Below are 16,459 nucleotides of genomic sequence, written 5' to 3'. Positions count from 1 at the left end.
ATGGTGGCTGGACAGGGTTCCAAGAGAGGAAGTAGAAGCCTAGGTTCACAACTAGCCCAGTGTTACTTACACTGCATTTTGTTAGAAGCAAGTTGTAAGGCCAGCCAGATTCCATGCAGGTGGAGAAATAGATTCCACTCTTTCAAAAGAGTTGCTGCAAAGTTACATTGTAAGGGGTCTGGATATAGGGAAGAGAATAATTGTGCCTGCTTTTGCTAACAGGATGTTAAATACGTGAGTGTTACACCACAAGGAATTACTAAAACGGTACAGATTGATTTAGAATATCAAAAATTTATAATGAAAGCAAAACAGGAAACAATGAGATGCCAAGTATTCATAAATGAAATGACATGTTTTCCTTCCCAAAAGGTTCCCAAACAATGCCAACAAACATGCCTCCACCTCGTAAACTACCTCAGCGCTCTTGGGCGGCATCCATACCTACCATACTCACTCACAGTGCCTTGAACATTTTACTGCTGCCCTCTCCAACGCCAGGCCTTGTGCCCGGCTTGGCAGGCAGTTACCTTTGTTCTCCACTTGAGAGATTTCTTGGATCAGTCATCATGAGAAGACACCTTCAAAGAATTATTCAACAAGAAACGGTATGGGTATCTACTGACCTAAGTGGTGATTGTCAAAGACAGTATGCTACATTGTCCAGCAGGATAGGATTAGAACTAAAGTAACATTCTCTTGCTTCTTTTAACCAGCATGTTAGAATTGTGCTTTTCACCTTGCCCTAGCATTAAAAATGGACTCCAGGGCTTGGTGCGGTAGCTCATCCCTATAATCCGAGCACTCTGCGAGGCCGAGGCGGGTGGATCGCCTGAGCTCACAAGTTTGAGACTAGTCTAACCCAGAGCGAGACCTCATCTCTAAAAATAGCTGGGTGTTGTGGCAGGCACCTGTAGTCCCAGCTACTCAGGAAGCTGAGGCAAGAGAATTGCTTAAACCCAAGAGAGTGTGAGGTTAATATGAGCTGTGATGCCACAGCACTCTACCTAGGGTGACATAGTGAGACTCTGTCTCAAAAAAAAAAAAGGACTCTGGTGTTTTCTTTTTTATTCTTATGTTGACATATTTCTGCATTTTGTGGTTTGCTATGCTATGCCTCCCATGTTATGTGGCTAACATATACCTCATGATAAGTCACCACAGTAAGACCAGTGCACATAGGATCTGGCCTTGCAGAGAATAGCATATGAGTAACTATTTGCCCTCTGGAGTGCCCTTGAAGGCAGGCTGATTTTGGATCTGAGTTTCCACTAAAATTCAGCTATGATCAGGGCGGCACCTGTAGCTCAGTGGGTAGGGTGCCAGGCACATGCACCGGGGCTGGTGGGTTCAAACCCAGCCTGGGTCTGCTAAAACAAAAAAAGCTGGGCATTGTGGCCGGTGCTTGTAGTTCCAGCTACCTGGGAGGCTGAGGCAAGAGAATCGCTTGAGCCCAAGAGTTGGAGGTTGCTGTGAGCTGTGATGCCATGGCACTCTACCCAGAGCAACAAAGTGAGACTCTGTCTCAATTAAAAAAAAAAAAATTCAACTATGATCACAAGAATGAAAGCTGCTTTTTAAATATATGAAACATTGAATATTTTTAAAACCTTCATAGAAAATGACTTTTATACTCTAGTGATGCCCCTGTGAGATAATTCATATCAGAATACCAGTTCTGGGGTCAGACTACTTAGGTTTGTAACTAAGCTATACCACCTGCTAGTATGTGCTTGGGCAAATTTCTTCACCTTTCTGATAATAGTATCTACCTAACTGATAACAGTTGTGGAAATTTGAGATACTTCATTTAAAGCTCTTAATATAATGTGTTGGCATTCAATAAATATTTGTTACTTATAATTACTATTATTGATATGTATGTATTCATGAAGTAGTAGTCAAAATGGTGAATGTTTAAAATATCCACTTCAGGGTTGGCATGAAGGTATTTTACAATCTATATTCAGATTTGAAAAAGAAGGTTATGGCAAGCATCACACCTAGGATCTAGCTTCAGCTCTGCCATGTAAGCTTTCATTTGAATGTCATTTTGTTTGGCTGCATAATCAATAGGCTAGAACAGGGGCCAGTAAACTATGGCTCCTGGGGCCAGTTCCTTACTTACCACCTGTTTTTATAAAGTTCTAGATTGGAACACAGCCACACCCAGTTGTTTATGTATTATCAATAGCTGCTTTCAGCTGCAGTGGCATCATCCAGTACTTGTAACAGAGAGCATGAAAAGCCTGATGCTTTATAGAAAAAGTTTGTCAACCTTGGGCTAGAATAAGGGCCCTATCCAGATCTAACCTTTTGTAATTTATTCTTTTTTCTTTTTTGGGGGGGAACAGTCTCACTATGTCACCCTCAGTAGAGTGCTATGGTGTCACAGCTCACAGCAACCTCAAACTCTTGGGCTTAAGTGATTCTCTTGCCTCAGCCTCCCCAGTAGCTGGAACTATATATAGGCGCCTGCCACAACGCCCTGCTATTTTTTGGTTGCAATTGTCATTGTTGTTTAGCAGGCCTGGGCAGGGTTTGAACCCACTGGCCTCAGCGTATGTAGCCAGAATCCTAACCACTAAGCTACGGGTGCTGAGCCTGTTCTTTTTTTTCTAATGTGCCCTTTTAAAAAAAAAAACCTTATTACGGAAAATGTTCAGCATAAAAATAGAATAGTATAATGACCCTCTATGCTGTCATCATCTACCTTCAACAATTAACTCATACCAATATTGTTTCATCTATAACTCCTCCCCATAGATTGTTTCACACCAAATCTCAGACATCATTTCATCCATAAAAGTTTTGCATGTGTTTCTAAAAGGTATGGACTTAACAACAACAAAAAACACCTGTACTAGTCTTATACCTAATTTATCATCAAATATCTAGTTGATGTCCAGATTTCCCAAATTAAATCTCATTTTTTACAATCTGAATCAGAATTTTCTTTTAAGTACCTTTTTTTTTTTTTGCAGTTTTTGGCCAGGGCTGGGTTTGAACCCACCACCTCCAGCATATGAGGCCAGTGCCCTACTCCTTTGAGCCACAGGTGCTGCCCTTACGTACCTTTTAAACTATTGGTTTCTCCCAATTTTTCCTTGACCTCACACAATTTATTTCTTGAAGAAAACAAGTCACTTGTCCTGTAGAGTTCCTCAGTCTGGATTTTGCTGCCTCGTTCCCTTTGGAATCACTTAATATATTCTCTTGGACCCTGGTGTTTTCTGTCACATTGGTCAATCCTCTGAATAAAGCTACTAAATGTATTCAGGCTCAAGTATTTTACTGTTGTTTTGATAGTATTTCATAGATAGTGTTATGTTTTTCTATTAAGTGGCACATAATGTCTCATTGCTTCTTTTTTTGTGATGTTGCTAGCAGTGGATGCTCGATGCCTACATTCCTTTGCTTGTTTTGGAACTGGTATCAGCTTAGTTATTTTCCTTTTGAAACAGTTCTCTCAGTAACATCTTCCTTTTCTCTTTGACTTACACATTAACTTGATGCATTTTTTTTAATGCAGCTGCAGCTGATAAATTCCAATGAACCTGGAGTAATAATGTTTAAAACTGATGCACTGAAATGCAGAGTAGCCCTGAGTCCCAAAACCAACCAGACACTTCAGCTAAAAGTGACACCTGAAAACGCAGGACAGTGGAAACCTGACGAACTTCAAGTTTTAGAGAAATTCTTTGAAACAAGAGTATGTATTTAATAATGAATAATTTTAATATACTTAATGAAACAGAAAAGTCATGGTATAACAAAGAGTAACTTGCTGTGTTTATCCCTGTAGGTTGCAGGACCACCATTTAAAGCTAATACATTAATAGCCTTCACCAAGCTATTAGGAGCTCCTACGCACATCCTCAGGGACTGTGTGCACATTATGAAGCTGGAGCTGGTAAGTTACAGAGAAACAAATGCTTTTCTAGCAAGTTCTGTCTGAGAAGGTTAGATTTGGTGGAAGCTGTGTTTATTGGTTATCATCCATTTATGTACTTCTATTGTTCTCTTAAATTTTTGATTTTTTGGCTTGGCGCTTGTAGCTCAGCAGCTAGGGCACCAGCCACATACACTAGAGTTGGCAGGTTCGAACCCAGCCCGGCCTGCCAAACAACGACAACTACAACAACAGCAGCAAAAATAGCTGGGCGTTATGGTGGGTGCCTGTAGTCCCAGCTACTTGGGAGGCTGAGGCAAGAGAATTGCTTAAGCCTAAGAGTTGGAGGTTGCTATGAGCTATGACGCCACAGCACTCTACCAAGGGCAACATAGTGAGACTCTGTCTCAAAGAAAAAAAATGTTTTTTTTTATTTTTAACTTAAATTTTACTTCCCTTTGAGTAGGTAAAACAATTCTGTTGTATCTTCTGAATTTAAAACACAATGATACAGTGAGACATTTCCTATCAGTCCCTGTCCAGGCATCTTTTGTCCAACCAGAGTTACCAGTGGCTTGCCTTTTCTTCCAGGGATGGTCCATTATAAAACCAAATATGGCTGGGTACCCATAGCTTAATGATTAAGGGCTCTGGCCATATGCACTGGGGCTGGTGGGTTTGAACCTGGCCCAGGCCTACTAAACAAACAAAAAAAAGACAGGCATTGTGGCAGGTGCCTGTAGTCCCAGCTACTAGGTAGGCTGATGCAAGAGAACTGCTTGAGCCCAAGAGTTGGAGGTTGCTGTGAGCTGTGATGCAATGGCACTCTACAAAGGATAACAAAGACTCTGTCTCCAAAATAAATAAATAAATAAAACCAAATATGGGCGGCACCTATGGCTCAGTGGGTAGGGCGCCAGCCCCATATACAGAGGGTGGCGGGTTTGAACCCAGCCCTGGCCAAACTGTAACAAAAAATAGCCAGACGTTGTGGCAGATGCCTGTAGTCTCAGCTACTCGGGAGGCTGAGGCAAGAGAATCACCTAAGCCCGGGAGTTGAAGGTTGCTGTGAGCTGTGATTCTATAGCACTCTACTGAGGGCAACAAAGTGAGACTCTGTCTCAAAAAAAATAAAATAAAACCAAATACATCTCTCTCATTTACTTTTTTTTTCTGAGACAGAGTCTCAGTATGTCTACCTCAGTAGAGTGCCATGTGGCGTCACAGCTCACAGCAACCTCAAACTCTTGGACTGAAGTGATTCTCTTGCCTCAGCCTCCCAAGTAGCTGGGTCTACAGGTTCCCACCACAACACCCAGCTATTTTTTTGTTGTTGTCATCATTGCTGTTTAGCAGGCGCAGGCCGGGTTCGAACCCACCAGCTCTGGTGCTTGTGGCTGGCACTCTAACCACTGAGCTATGGGCACTGAGCCTCTAAAACTTTTTAAATGGAATCATTAACATATCTTGTTTTGTACTTCTTTCCATTTTTTTTTTTTTTTGTAGAGACAGAGTCTCACTTTATGGCCCTTGGTAGAGTGCCGTGGACTTCTTTCCATTTTTTTTTATGAAACATTTTGTACATATAAACTTATGACATAAATTTTTAAAAATCTGACTTCCCACCTTTGTGGTCCTAGACTTTGTGCCTCCAGAATAGCTGTTAAAACTAAACTACTAAGTCACAGCAGGATGCTCCATTTACAGAGGCTGTCTTCATAGCACTGGATATCTGCTCTTGGTTTGATTTTGGCCTTCAGGGATTTCCCTTAGTTTCTGCACAGCTCAGTCTACATTTGTATTAGTTTTCTAGTACTGCTGTAATAAATTACCACAAACTGAGTGGCTTAAAAAAAAACAACAGGCTTTTATTCTCTCACAGTTCTGGAGGCTAGAAATCCTAAATCCAGGTGTAAGTGGGGCCATGACCTCTCTGAAAGGTCACAGGGAGAATCTATTCCATGCCTTCTCTTAGCTTCTGGTGGTGGTTCTTGGCTTGAGACTCATCACTGCAATCTCTGCCTCAGACATTGAGTAGCATTGTAGTGTTTTCCCATGTATGTCTCTGCCTGTGTCTCATCTCGTCTTATAAAGGACAGAGGCCATATTTGATTAGGGCTCACCCTAATAACCTCAATTTAAGTTGATTACATCTGCAAAGGCTCTATTTGTAAATAAGGTTGTATTCACAGATACTTGGGTTAGGACTTCAGATATTTTTCAGGCACACAATTCAAGGCATAATAGCATTTGAAAAGACATTTCTCCACCCACAGTATTTCTTAGTGTTTGTGGTAGAAGTGATTTCTAGAACGTTTAGCTCAACATATTGCTTGAAACAGAGGAGCATTTTGCTTTGTTCACAGAATAAATCTTGGAGATCTTTCCATATTCCTATTTAAGGGGAACAGGTGTCTTTGTTTTTATTTTAACAAAGCTTACTGTTTCATTACATCAATTATTAAAATGGCTCATTAGTCCCCTTCTGATGGTCATTTTGGTTGTTTCTAATACTTTGCTATTGTGAACAGTACCACAATAAAGAGCCTTTTTACAGGTGTGCTAGTATGTCTGTAGAATTACTGAGTCAAAAGATATATATACTTGTAATTTTGTTAGATATTGCCAAATTACTATTTTTTTTTTTTTTTTTTTGTAGAGACAGAGTCTCACTTTATCACCCTGGGTAGAGTGCTGTAAAATCACACAGCTCACAGCAACCTCCAACTCCTGGGCTTAGGCAATTCTCTTGCCTCAGCCTCCCGAGTAGCTGGGACCACGGGCACCCACCACAACTATTTTTTGTTGCAGTTTGGCCAGGCCAGGTTTCATCCCACCACCCATGGCATATGGGTCTGGCACCCTAGCCACAGGCACTGCCCCCTTGCCAAATTATTCTTCATAGGGGTTATAGCAGTTTATATTCTCACCAGAAATTTATGAGAGTTTCTGTTTTTCCCACATCCTTGTCAACAGTTTTATCAGTCTTTAGATTTTGGGTCTTTCTCTTACTAATTTGTCGGAGCTTCGGGTATTTAGAGACTTAGCCCCTTGGGATATTAGTTGTAAATATTTTCTTCTAGTTTGTCATTTGTGTCTTGACTTTATTTGGGGAAATTTAGCTATGCAAAGTTTTCTTTTTAATAAATAGTGAAATGGTAAAGTAGTAAAATGTATCAATATTGGTTTTATAATCATTGTAAGCTTGTAACCTTTCTTCCTGGTTTTGTGTCATTGTTAAAAAGATTCTTCTCGGGCGGCGCCTGTGGCTCAGTTGGTAAGGCACCGGCCCCATATACCGAGGGTGGCAGGTTCAAACCCGGCCCCTGCTGAACTGCAACCAAAAAATAGCTGGGCGTTGTGGCGGGCGCCTGTAGTCCCAGCTACTCGGGAGGCTGAGGCAAGAGAATCGCTTAAGCCCAGGAGTTGGAGGTTGCTGTGAGCTGTGTGATGCCACGGTACTCTACCGAGGGCCATAAAGTGAGACTCTGTCTCTACAAAAAAAAAAAAAAAGATTCTTCTCACTCCCAGATTTTGAAATAATCATCTCATAGTTGCTTTAATATTTATGGATTCATTTTTTCAATTATTTAAATGTTTGATCCATATTAAGTTTATCTTGGTGTCAAATATGAGGTATGGATCAGCTTTTCCAGCTGCCCATTTATTGAAAGATCTTTTGCGTTTGGGGGAGATTTTGAATTATTCTTTCTGAAAATACATCATTACATAAAGCGAATCCAGGTGGCAGCTGACTTTTTCTGTCCTTTGGTTTCTAGTGGTGATTTGAGTAACTTAAGATACTTCGCTCCTTTTTTAAGTTCATGTTTTACTGTTAATATTGGGGCAACAGTGTTCTTTGCTGATAGTTTCAACATTGGCCTTTTGATCTGATGAGCCATAGGAAACATTATTTACATCAAAAAGAAATCTATTTGAGTTTTTAAAGAGGTAAATATTTATGTAGTTAAAATAGCACCCATAGATATAATTTAAAATAATTAACATAGCTTGGCTAGTTTGTTCAGGGAAAGAGTTGGAAACAGGACTGGGAAATCTAGATTGGCACCAGTTAAGAAGGGCCTTGAATGCCAGGTGTTGGTCCTTAGTTGGGGGGAAGGGAAGAACATGTATCACTAAATGTCACTGAACATTTGTGAGCTTGGTTAGAACCATGCTCTTAGGACATGTGTCTGATCATAAGGATGGACTGGGAGAGGCAGCCACTAGATAAAAGTAATCATTAAGGGACCACAGGAGAAGTAATGAAGCCCTGAGCTTGATGACCTCAAGGAAAATAGGAGGAAATACTTACTAGAGACACTGCAGAAGCCAAATCCCTAGGCCTTGGGAATTAACCTTTTGACTGGGAACAACACTTATAGGCGTTCAATACAAGATGTTTGGTGCGAAGGATGCCTATAGTGGTCGTTCATTTTGCAAATACAAACAGAAAGCTTCACAAAAATCATAAAAAAGGACCGATATTTCTTACTGTTGCAAATGCTGCTTTTGCATGACAATGAACAAACAGTAGAGCGCCTTAACAGTTGTTGAGATCACTGTACGCCTCAATTGCCTCCTTTTGTTTCTGAGTGCAGCACAAAGGGTTTAATGAAGGTGGGAGGGAAGGGAGAACGTATTACATAAATCCAGAGTTAGCTTTTCTGTTAGCAACTTCTTGTATATATTTCTTTTGAAAAATGTAGGTTACGAACTTTATGTTCATTTAACAATTGGCTATAAGATTCTAACCTTTCAGACTCTCCTTACTAGATTCCAATTTTAAGTGTTCATAATGGCTTTATCATGATTTTTTTCCCCAAAAAAACAGTTCCCTGACCAGGCAACACAGCTAAAATGGAATGTTCAGTTCTGCCTGACGATCCCTCCCAGCGCACCGCCGATTGCACCTCCTGGCACACCTGCTGTAGTGCTGAAGTCCAAAATGCTATTTTTTGTAAGTACCACCCAGTATCCATGTACATACAGAGCTTCTGAGGAAAAAGCCATGTGAAGATAATAGAGCAACTTTTGGATGACTGTATAAATTATCTATTGCTGCAAAATATGGGCTAGGATTCTTTGTCAGTTTAGACTTCTTGGGATCCTGTTCCTTTAGTAATAATAGAACTTTATTGAACTAGGTAACTGTTTGGCACAATTGCATCTTAACCGTAATATTCAGTTTTTGTCACATTTCTTATGTTTAATTTTCTTTTGTTTACTGTATCTTAATCTGAAAGTGATAGTACCTTTTTAAGTTTAGATGTTTTATTTTCTTATGTTTTTATTCTCTTTGTGTGTGTTGTGTGTCTCCAGCTTCAGCTAACTCAGAAAACATCGGTCCCTTCCCAAGAACCTGTTAGTATTATAGTTCCAATCATTTATGACATGGCTTCAGGTACAACCCAGCAGGCAGACATTCCCAGACAGCAGAACTCTTCTGTTGCTGCTCCCATGATGGTCAGCAACATTCTGAAGAGGTTTGCAGAGATGAATCCACCACGACAAGGTACATGACCAGTAGATGATATTTTATTGCATATATGTTATCAAAGTTCTTTTGAGAGACACTCTCTTCCCTTCTCCTTTTCTTCCTCCTTACCCACTTCACCCCCTCACCTCCCCCCAAATCTAGTAATAGAGCTCTGGTTGCTATGGCCCTCTTAATGTCTGCCTGTCACTTTCTTCCTTTTCTCACTGGTTCTTCATTTTTGTCCATTTCTCTGCTGCCTGGACTTTATTTTGTTAGTGATTTATTATTAGGATTGACCCAGTTGCTAATGCCAGAAGCTTGTATTTATAGCATACATTGCCACAAAGCCCTAGGTTAGGATGATAGAATTTTCCATGGCTGTGAATTCCTGCCCTACCATCAATGCCTGCCACTCTGTACATCACAAAGTTGAAATGCATGTTGGTTTCTCATATTTCATGGTTCAATCACGAATAGAATAATACCATTAAAAGTTCTGTATCTTCTAAATGTTTTGTGAAGAATAAAAGCTGATACAAATGGCATCACTGCTTTTTTGGGCTTCTTATATAAGTGTCAGGCGGGTGCAAGTGAACCTTTTCACCAAGTGCACAATGAAGCTCTCAAACTGAACATTTCCAAGGAAACTAGAAAGATAAACAAGGTCCCTTCAATGTAAGTGGGGTAGCCTACACTTAACATGTAACTCCTGGCAGCGCTAAATTTGGGGTTACAAAAGATAAAGCTTGGCAAAGAGAACTTTGCTTCCATTTTACTCATTGCTAATATTAAGGAAATTTAGATTAAATTTTTCCTATTTCTAATATTAAGGAAGTTCTCTATTATCTCCATTTAGAATAGTTTGATAACAGAATTATGTCTTTAAATGAGGGAAAGTTGTTCTCTGAAACATTTTTTAGGTACTACAATGCGGAATTTTCCTAGAGATTACAATCATGAGAGAAATATTATTTTTATCATATTCTATACATAGGCAAGTTCTCACTTACAAGGAATATACTGGGCAGTAGAGAAGGGTATACTTCTTTTGTTGTAATACTTCTACTTCTTACAATTTTCTGCTTTCATCCTTTGACTTCTTTCTTCTTTCAGCTAAAACTAGTACTCAAAAATCAAAGATTAAAGCTGTAAGAATTCTCAAAGTTGCAGTCCAGTAGAACTTCGATAATAAACACCACTCCTTCACAAGCAGATGACTATCATTATGGGATTTTATGTATTATGACTTATGGAATTTAAAATTTAAAGGAATTTTTTTTTTTTTGAGACAGAGTCTTAACTATGTCGCCCTTGGTAGAGCGCTGTGGCATCACAGCTCACAGCAACCTCAAACTCTTGGGCTTAAGCGATTCTCTTGCCTCAGCCTCCCAAGTAGCTGGGACTACAGGCGCCCGCCACAATGCCTGGCTATTTTTGGTTGTCACTGGCATTGTTGTTTGGCAAGCCCAGGCTGCATTCGAACCCACCAGCTCCAGTGTTATGTGGCTGGCACCCTAGCCGCTGAGCAACAGGTGCCGAGCCAAGGAAAATGTTTTGATCCTATTGGAATCAAACAAGTTTTACTACTAATAATCAAAATGTATTTTTTAAAAAAGAAATAATGTCTCCTTTTATTTAAGAAATTGTTGAGATGTTTTGGAAGTGTTTTCTTTTTTTTTCTTCCATTGGGCTGGGCAAAGGATTTTTCTTACTTTCTGTACCTTAATTTTCCAACAGTTGGGAGAGAACGGTAGCAGCAACTTGCACAGGATCACTGTGCAAAGGCCATGATTCACATGAGGTCTTCAGTTCTCCCACTTTCGCCACTGTCGTGTTAGACCACACTCCGATGGAAGGGATCCAGTTTGGTTTTTAATATTTAAATATTTGTAATATTTACAAGAAGCACAGGCAGAGTATTTGGTTTCTTTGAGCAAAGGGGAAATTGAGAGGATGAATCATCAGCACCCTTCCCATCAACAAATCTTTTTTTTTTTTTCCATTTTGGCCGGGGCTGGGCTTGAACCCGCCACCCCCAGTATATGGGGCTGGTGTCCTACTCCTTGAGCCACAGGCAGCGCCCCCACCAACTAATCTTGTTTTGGATTGTTGCTGCACCATATTCAGCTTCCCTCCCTCCTCCCACTCCCATCACTTCCCCTCCCCCCCTTTTTTTGCTGTTTTTGGCTGGGGCAGGGTTTGAACCTGCCACCTCTGGCATACGGGGCCAGCGCCTACTCCTTTGAGCCACAGGTGCCGCCCCAACTGGTGAAGTGCTTTTAAGAAAATTTTTTTTGGCCAGGCATAGTTGTTCATGCCTATAATCCCAGCTCAGGAGTTCAGGACCAGCCTGGCAAGAGTGAGACCCCATCTCTATAAAAAAAAAACAGCCAGGTGTTGTGGCAGGTGCCTGTAGTCCCAGCTACTCAAGAGATGAAGCAAGAGGACTGCTTAAGCCCAAGAGTTTGAGGTTGCTGTGAGCTACGACACCATAGCACTCTGTCCGGGGCAGCAGACTGAGGCTCTTTCTCAACAACAAAAAAAAAAAAGAAAAATTATTTTTGCCTGGGCAGGGTGGCTCAGCTACTTGGGAGACTGAAAAGGATTGCTCAAGCTCAGGAGTTCAAGGCTGCAGTGAGCTATGAGTGTGCCACTGTACTCCAGCTTAGGTGGCAGAGTGAGACTTTGTCTCTTAAAAAAAGTATATATATGTATATATATATATATATATTTAATTGATTTTAATGTTGAACTCCAGAAGTTGACCATTTCCGTGAAATTTGGGAGAAAACTCCAGTAGATGTCACAGACTTGCACTGTCCATTATAAGTGTCACTAGCCACATGTGGCTTTAAGTTAGATTTTTAAATTCAGTTCCTCAGACTAGCTGCATTACAAGTACTCAATAGCCATGGTGCACATATACAACATTTCTGTCATCCCAGAAAGTTCTATTGGACAGTGCTAGCATAGACATTTTTATCTAGCCTTTAACGTAACATTAGAAGGACACCATTGAAGTTGTAATGCATAAATATAAACTAGATCTTTTCATTAGATGCAAAATGCATAAGCAATCATTAGCCTTAAAGCCCAACATCAAAGGTTTATCCAATGCTACTGTGTTTCTAAACAAACTCTAGGCATAAATTCTTAAATTCAAACCTAACTGGGACTTGCCCAAAACTTCTCCTTGAGAGAAAAACAAAACTCAAACCAAATATAATCTGATATTTAACACCACAGCTTAATCCCCTATAATCTGGGCAGTTAAAATTGTTTTATTTTCATCTTTAAAGTTCTTAACTAATTTTAGATTTAATTACCCCTTCCCCAACCGGTGTGTTAACATCCTCTTTCCTGTATTGCGAATAGCTAATACCATTTTTCTCTGTTGCAGGTGAATGCACAATATTTGCAGCTGTTCGTGATTTAATGGCTAATCTTACACTGCCCCCTGGTGGGCATCCATAGACACTATTGTTTTTAAACCAGGAAGGCTGACAGATGAGACAAAACAACAAAAAAAAAAAATCTGAACTCAGCCTTCAGTTTAAAAAAGAAAAAGGACTTTTTTTGACTTTAAGAGCTAAATATTCTAAACTGGCAAAAATTTTCAGGGTGCACTTCTTTCATCAAAAAGACCATCAATCTTTTGTATAGTGAACTTGTATAGTGTGTTTAAGTGGGGCACATTTCAAACTAGGTAATACATCGGTGTCCGCTTGCCAGTGATAGATTTAATATTGTTTTATACTATAAAGTTATGAAATGCCAATCTCATTTATTTAATTGTTTTCTTATGTTTTGGGTGTAATAGTCCTTTTTTGGTTTTTGTTTTGTTTTTTAAGGCAGGTCTGTCATTTTTGAATACTGTAAAACTGTGATAAACTTTATACTGAAGCTGTATTTTAATATGACCACTTTGAATCCTTACATGAAAATGTTCTGGGAGTTGTTATAAACACATCCCAAAGAAGCAATATTTAATAAAACTAGGTTAAACACACACACAAAAAACAAAAACAAACACCACCCCCCCCCCAAAAAAAAAAACAAAAAAACAAAAAAACAGTGACACTCACTTGTGTGTATATAAAGCTCTATAGACTTCTTAGGGCTTCCCTTCATCTTTAACCTGGTCGGACCAGTAATTAATTTGTAGTAATACATATCTGAAATTTGATCAAAAGCATCTGCTTCTTTGTTTTAAGTTAATTTATTTTCTTGAAACATTCCTAACTTGACTAGTGGTTAATGTTTAGCACTTCAATTGTCTTTCAGTATAGGAATTGGGTTAAAAAAGAAAGAACCTAGTCTTTAAGAAGAGACAGTAAGTGTTTCATGTTGATCAAGGATCCCAAATAATGCTATTATTCTCATCTGTTGGGGATGTGGAAACTTTTCTTTTAGGTAAATTCAGTTTACAGGATAATTCTGCATACAACATTAATTACAAAACAACTTTAATGTTCTACCCTTGCATGAAGTTTCTGTGACATTTCTTTATCTTGCTCAACTTCTCTTTGCTCTCCCCACCAAAATTGGGGTTGTTCTAAACAATCTCAATTTAATTCATTGTCAACAAAATGATAGAATATTTTGCTTGGAGGAAACCTGGTCCCGTCTCCTCATTTTGAAGAATCCAAGATCCAGGGCCTGTTTAGGGTCAAAAGGAATTTGGGTACTGACACATCTCAGCAGAGTTTCTTTTTGAAGCATCATGCTCTCTCTCCCAATTAGGGACTTTTTAAGCTTCAAAGAATAGGATCTGATGCAGACGTCTTCTAGTGACTTGTGATTGGGAAACATTTTTAAAATTATAACACCATGATGAGTTATCTGGTCACTGTAATACTTGTTCTCTATTAAATTGTAGATGCTTTGTCTAATTCCACTTTAAGATGATTTAATTGAGCTTCTATAACTGTCAACTACCAAATTCTAGTTTCAAGGATCTCACTGCAACTATATCATATCTGTTGTCAACTTTGCTTGATTCTCATTTCCAATGAGAGTTGCGGCTTTCTTTGCCTTTCTTCTTTGTCTTATGTCTCCCTTCATCTCCTGCTTCTCACCCAGTTCTGCCACTATTCAGAAGCAGGTGACTAAACTTTTATCCTTCCTTTAACTTTTTTATCCTTCTGTTTTCAGTTCACCTTACAATGGTAATCACATCAGTTTGACAATCTAAAATGTCTTTATCATGTGTCAGCCCTTTTCTGTTTGGAGCTGAATCCTTTTCTTTCATGTAGAAATCTACATGCATATACAAGAAATGTATTTTTATCTGCAGGATGATATTGTTTCATATTTATTTAATGGAATTAACTTTAAAGATATTTTCTCTTTTACATGTGGTTTTGAAATGTTAATTGCATTTTTATGCATAGTGCATTCAGTGAACACTCTTTTCCTAATCATAACTCATCTCTGAATGCATCGTGCAAATCAAAAGATAGGACTCCGTCAACAGAATTTGCTTTTGGTGCTTATTAAGAGTAAACCCATGAATTTGAACTTTGAACTATTATGCTTGGTACTTGGAATTGGTATATATTTTATTAAAGCTTGAAAACATTTAGCATTTGAATCAAGTTTCATCACAAACCATGTCTTTTGCCTCTTTTGTTACCCAGGTTCAATCAAAGAACTGGATGCCTGTAGTGATTTTTTTCCTAATAGATGATTTGGGACTTTGAGGTGATTTCAATGTGATTTTAGTACTTACAGTAATAAATAAAATCTATATAAGTTTCAGAGAACTACCAACTCTCTCTAGTTAATTTTGGTGAGGATATTTTGGGTGAAAATCTGGTTTAGTATCAGTTAAACCTTGAAAGAGGAAATTGCTTCTGATTTGCCACCTATATGCTGAAATACCATTTCAGAATCGGAGGATTAAGGGGGAAAGCTTTAACATGACATATCAAGTTATTAATAACAGGGGCTGAACCTTATGTTTGAAAATTAGCTCTGAGTGTAGGCATAAACTAAAATACACAACATGACTTTGAATTTAAATACCACTAATAACTTCACTGTGTTATAGTTAACACAGTAATCTGTTCAGCCCCAAGATGGTAACATTTTTCGGACTGTGGTTAATTTTTTAACTTCAAGAAATTACAAATTTGCTGCTCTGAATTCTAATCCAACTTCAGTATAAAAAAATTATTCCTTTCATAGTCCCCCCCCCAAAAAAAAATACCCGTATTTATCATCCAAGTGTTCTTGATGCAAAATCAACATGCGGAAAATTTTAAGAGAACTTAACATTCAAGGGATGGAAAAGGAGAAATGTTAATGTATATTTCATTATTTCTTATGGACATTTTTTTCATTTGGTTTGATGGGAATCAACAGTTTGTCTAAAGGTATGGTTTTAATTTACTTAGGATAGATTTAGTATTGAGGTTATTAAGACAAAGTTAGCAGAGGCCAGCCAAGCACTGTGCTACACAACTCCAGGAATGCCATGATACACTCACAATTTTCTAGAAATTGTCTCCACTTCCAAGTGGCTAAATACCTTACCCAAGAATATATGACTGACTGATGAAAGAGCATATTTAGGTCAATATGAAATAATAGCTAAATAAGAACTTACTATGTGCTGGGCACTGTCTAATGATTTCAATATGTGTGTAAACCTCCCAACAACCCTATGAAGTATTACTATCTTCTTTTTACAAATGATAAAACGAGGCCAGGAGAAGTAATTTTCTTGAAATCAAATTGATTGCTTAAGATCAAACTGCTAAGGGGAAATTGGAGTCCAGAGGCAGTGCTCCCTAAAATACCTTTCTGCTGTGAACCATACAGTCAGGGGAAGGCTTCAAGTGTAAACACTTGGAGCCTTTTTGACTTGACACAGTTTTGACTTGTCCAAGCTCAAAAAGTTCACTAGAAGTAACTAAAACTGACCTGACTTCTTGTCACTTGGAGCTGACAGTCCAATGCCTTCTGACCTCTGCATCACTTATTTGGAAAACTTAAATGAGACTACCTTGTTCAAGAAACACTAATTATCATATAACCAAGAGTACTAGATAATCATGGCCTAACCTTCACTCTGTGCTCCAGGA

At 38.9% G+C, this 16,459-nt stretch overlaps 1 protein-coding gene across 4 annotated transcripts in view; it reads left to right on the top strand.

The window, feature by feature from the left end:
* Positions 1–15,136, top strand: part of MED14 (mediator complex subunit 14) — a 91,019-nt gene extending 75,883 nt beyond the window's left edge. For all 4 annotated transcript variants that reach the window (XM_053581162.1, XM_053581161.1, XM_053581163.1 and 1 more), the window contains 6 exons: positions 373–608; positions 3,533–3,712; positions 3,806–3,913; positions 8,727–8,852; positions 9,215–9,407; positions 12,772–15,136. In XM_053581162.1, coding sequence (XP_053437137.1) covers positions 373–608; positions 3,533–3,712; positions 3,806–3,913; positions 8,727–8,852; positions 9,215–9,407; positions 12,772–12,845 — 917 coding nt within the window. In that variant the 3' untranslated portion in view covers positions 12,846–15,136. The remainder of the gene's footprint in view (positions 1–372; positions 609–3,532; positions 3,713–3,805; positions 3,914–8,726; positions 8,853–9,214; positions 9,408–12,771) is intronic.
* The last annotated feature ends 1,323 nt before the right edge of the window (positions 15,137–16,459 follow it).

This window comes from Nycticebus coucang, chromosome X (assembly GCF_027406575.1).
Source record: "Nycticebus coucang isolate mNycCou1 chromosome X, mNycCou1.pri, whole genome shotgun sequence".
Taxonomy (NCBI): Eukaryota; Metazoa; Chordata; class Mammalia; order Primates; family Lorisidae; genus Nycticebus; species Nycticebus coucang.
This window is presented reverse-complemented; position numbering and strand designations above follow the sequence as displayed.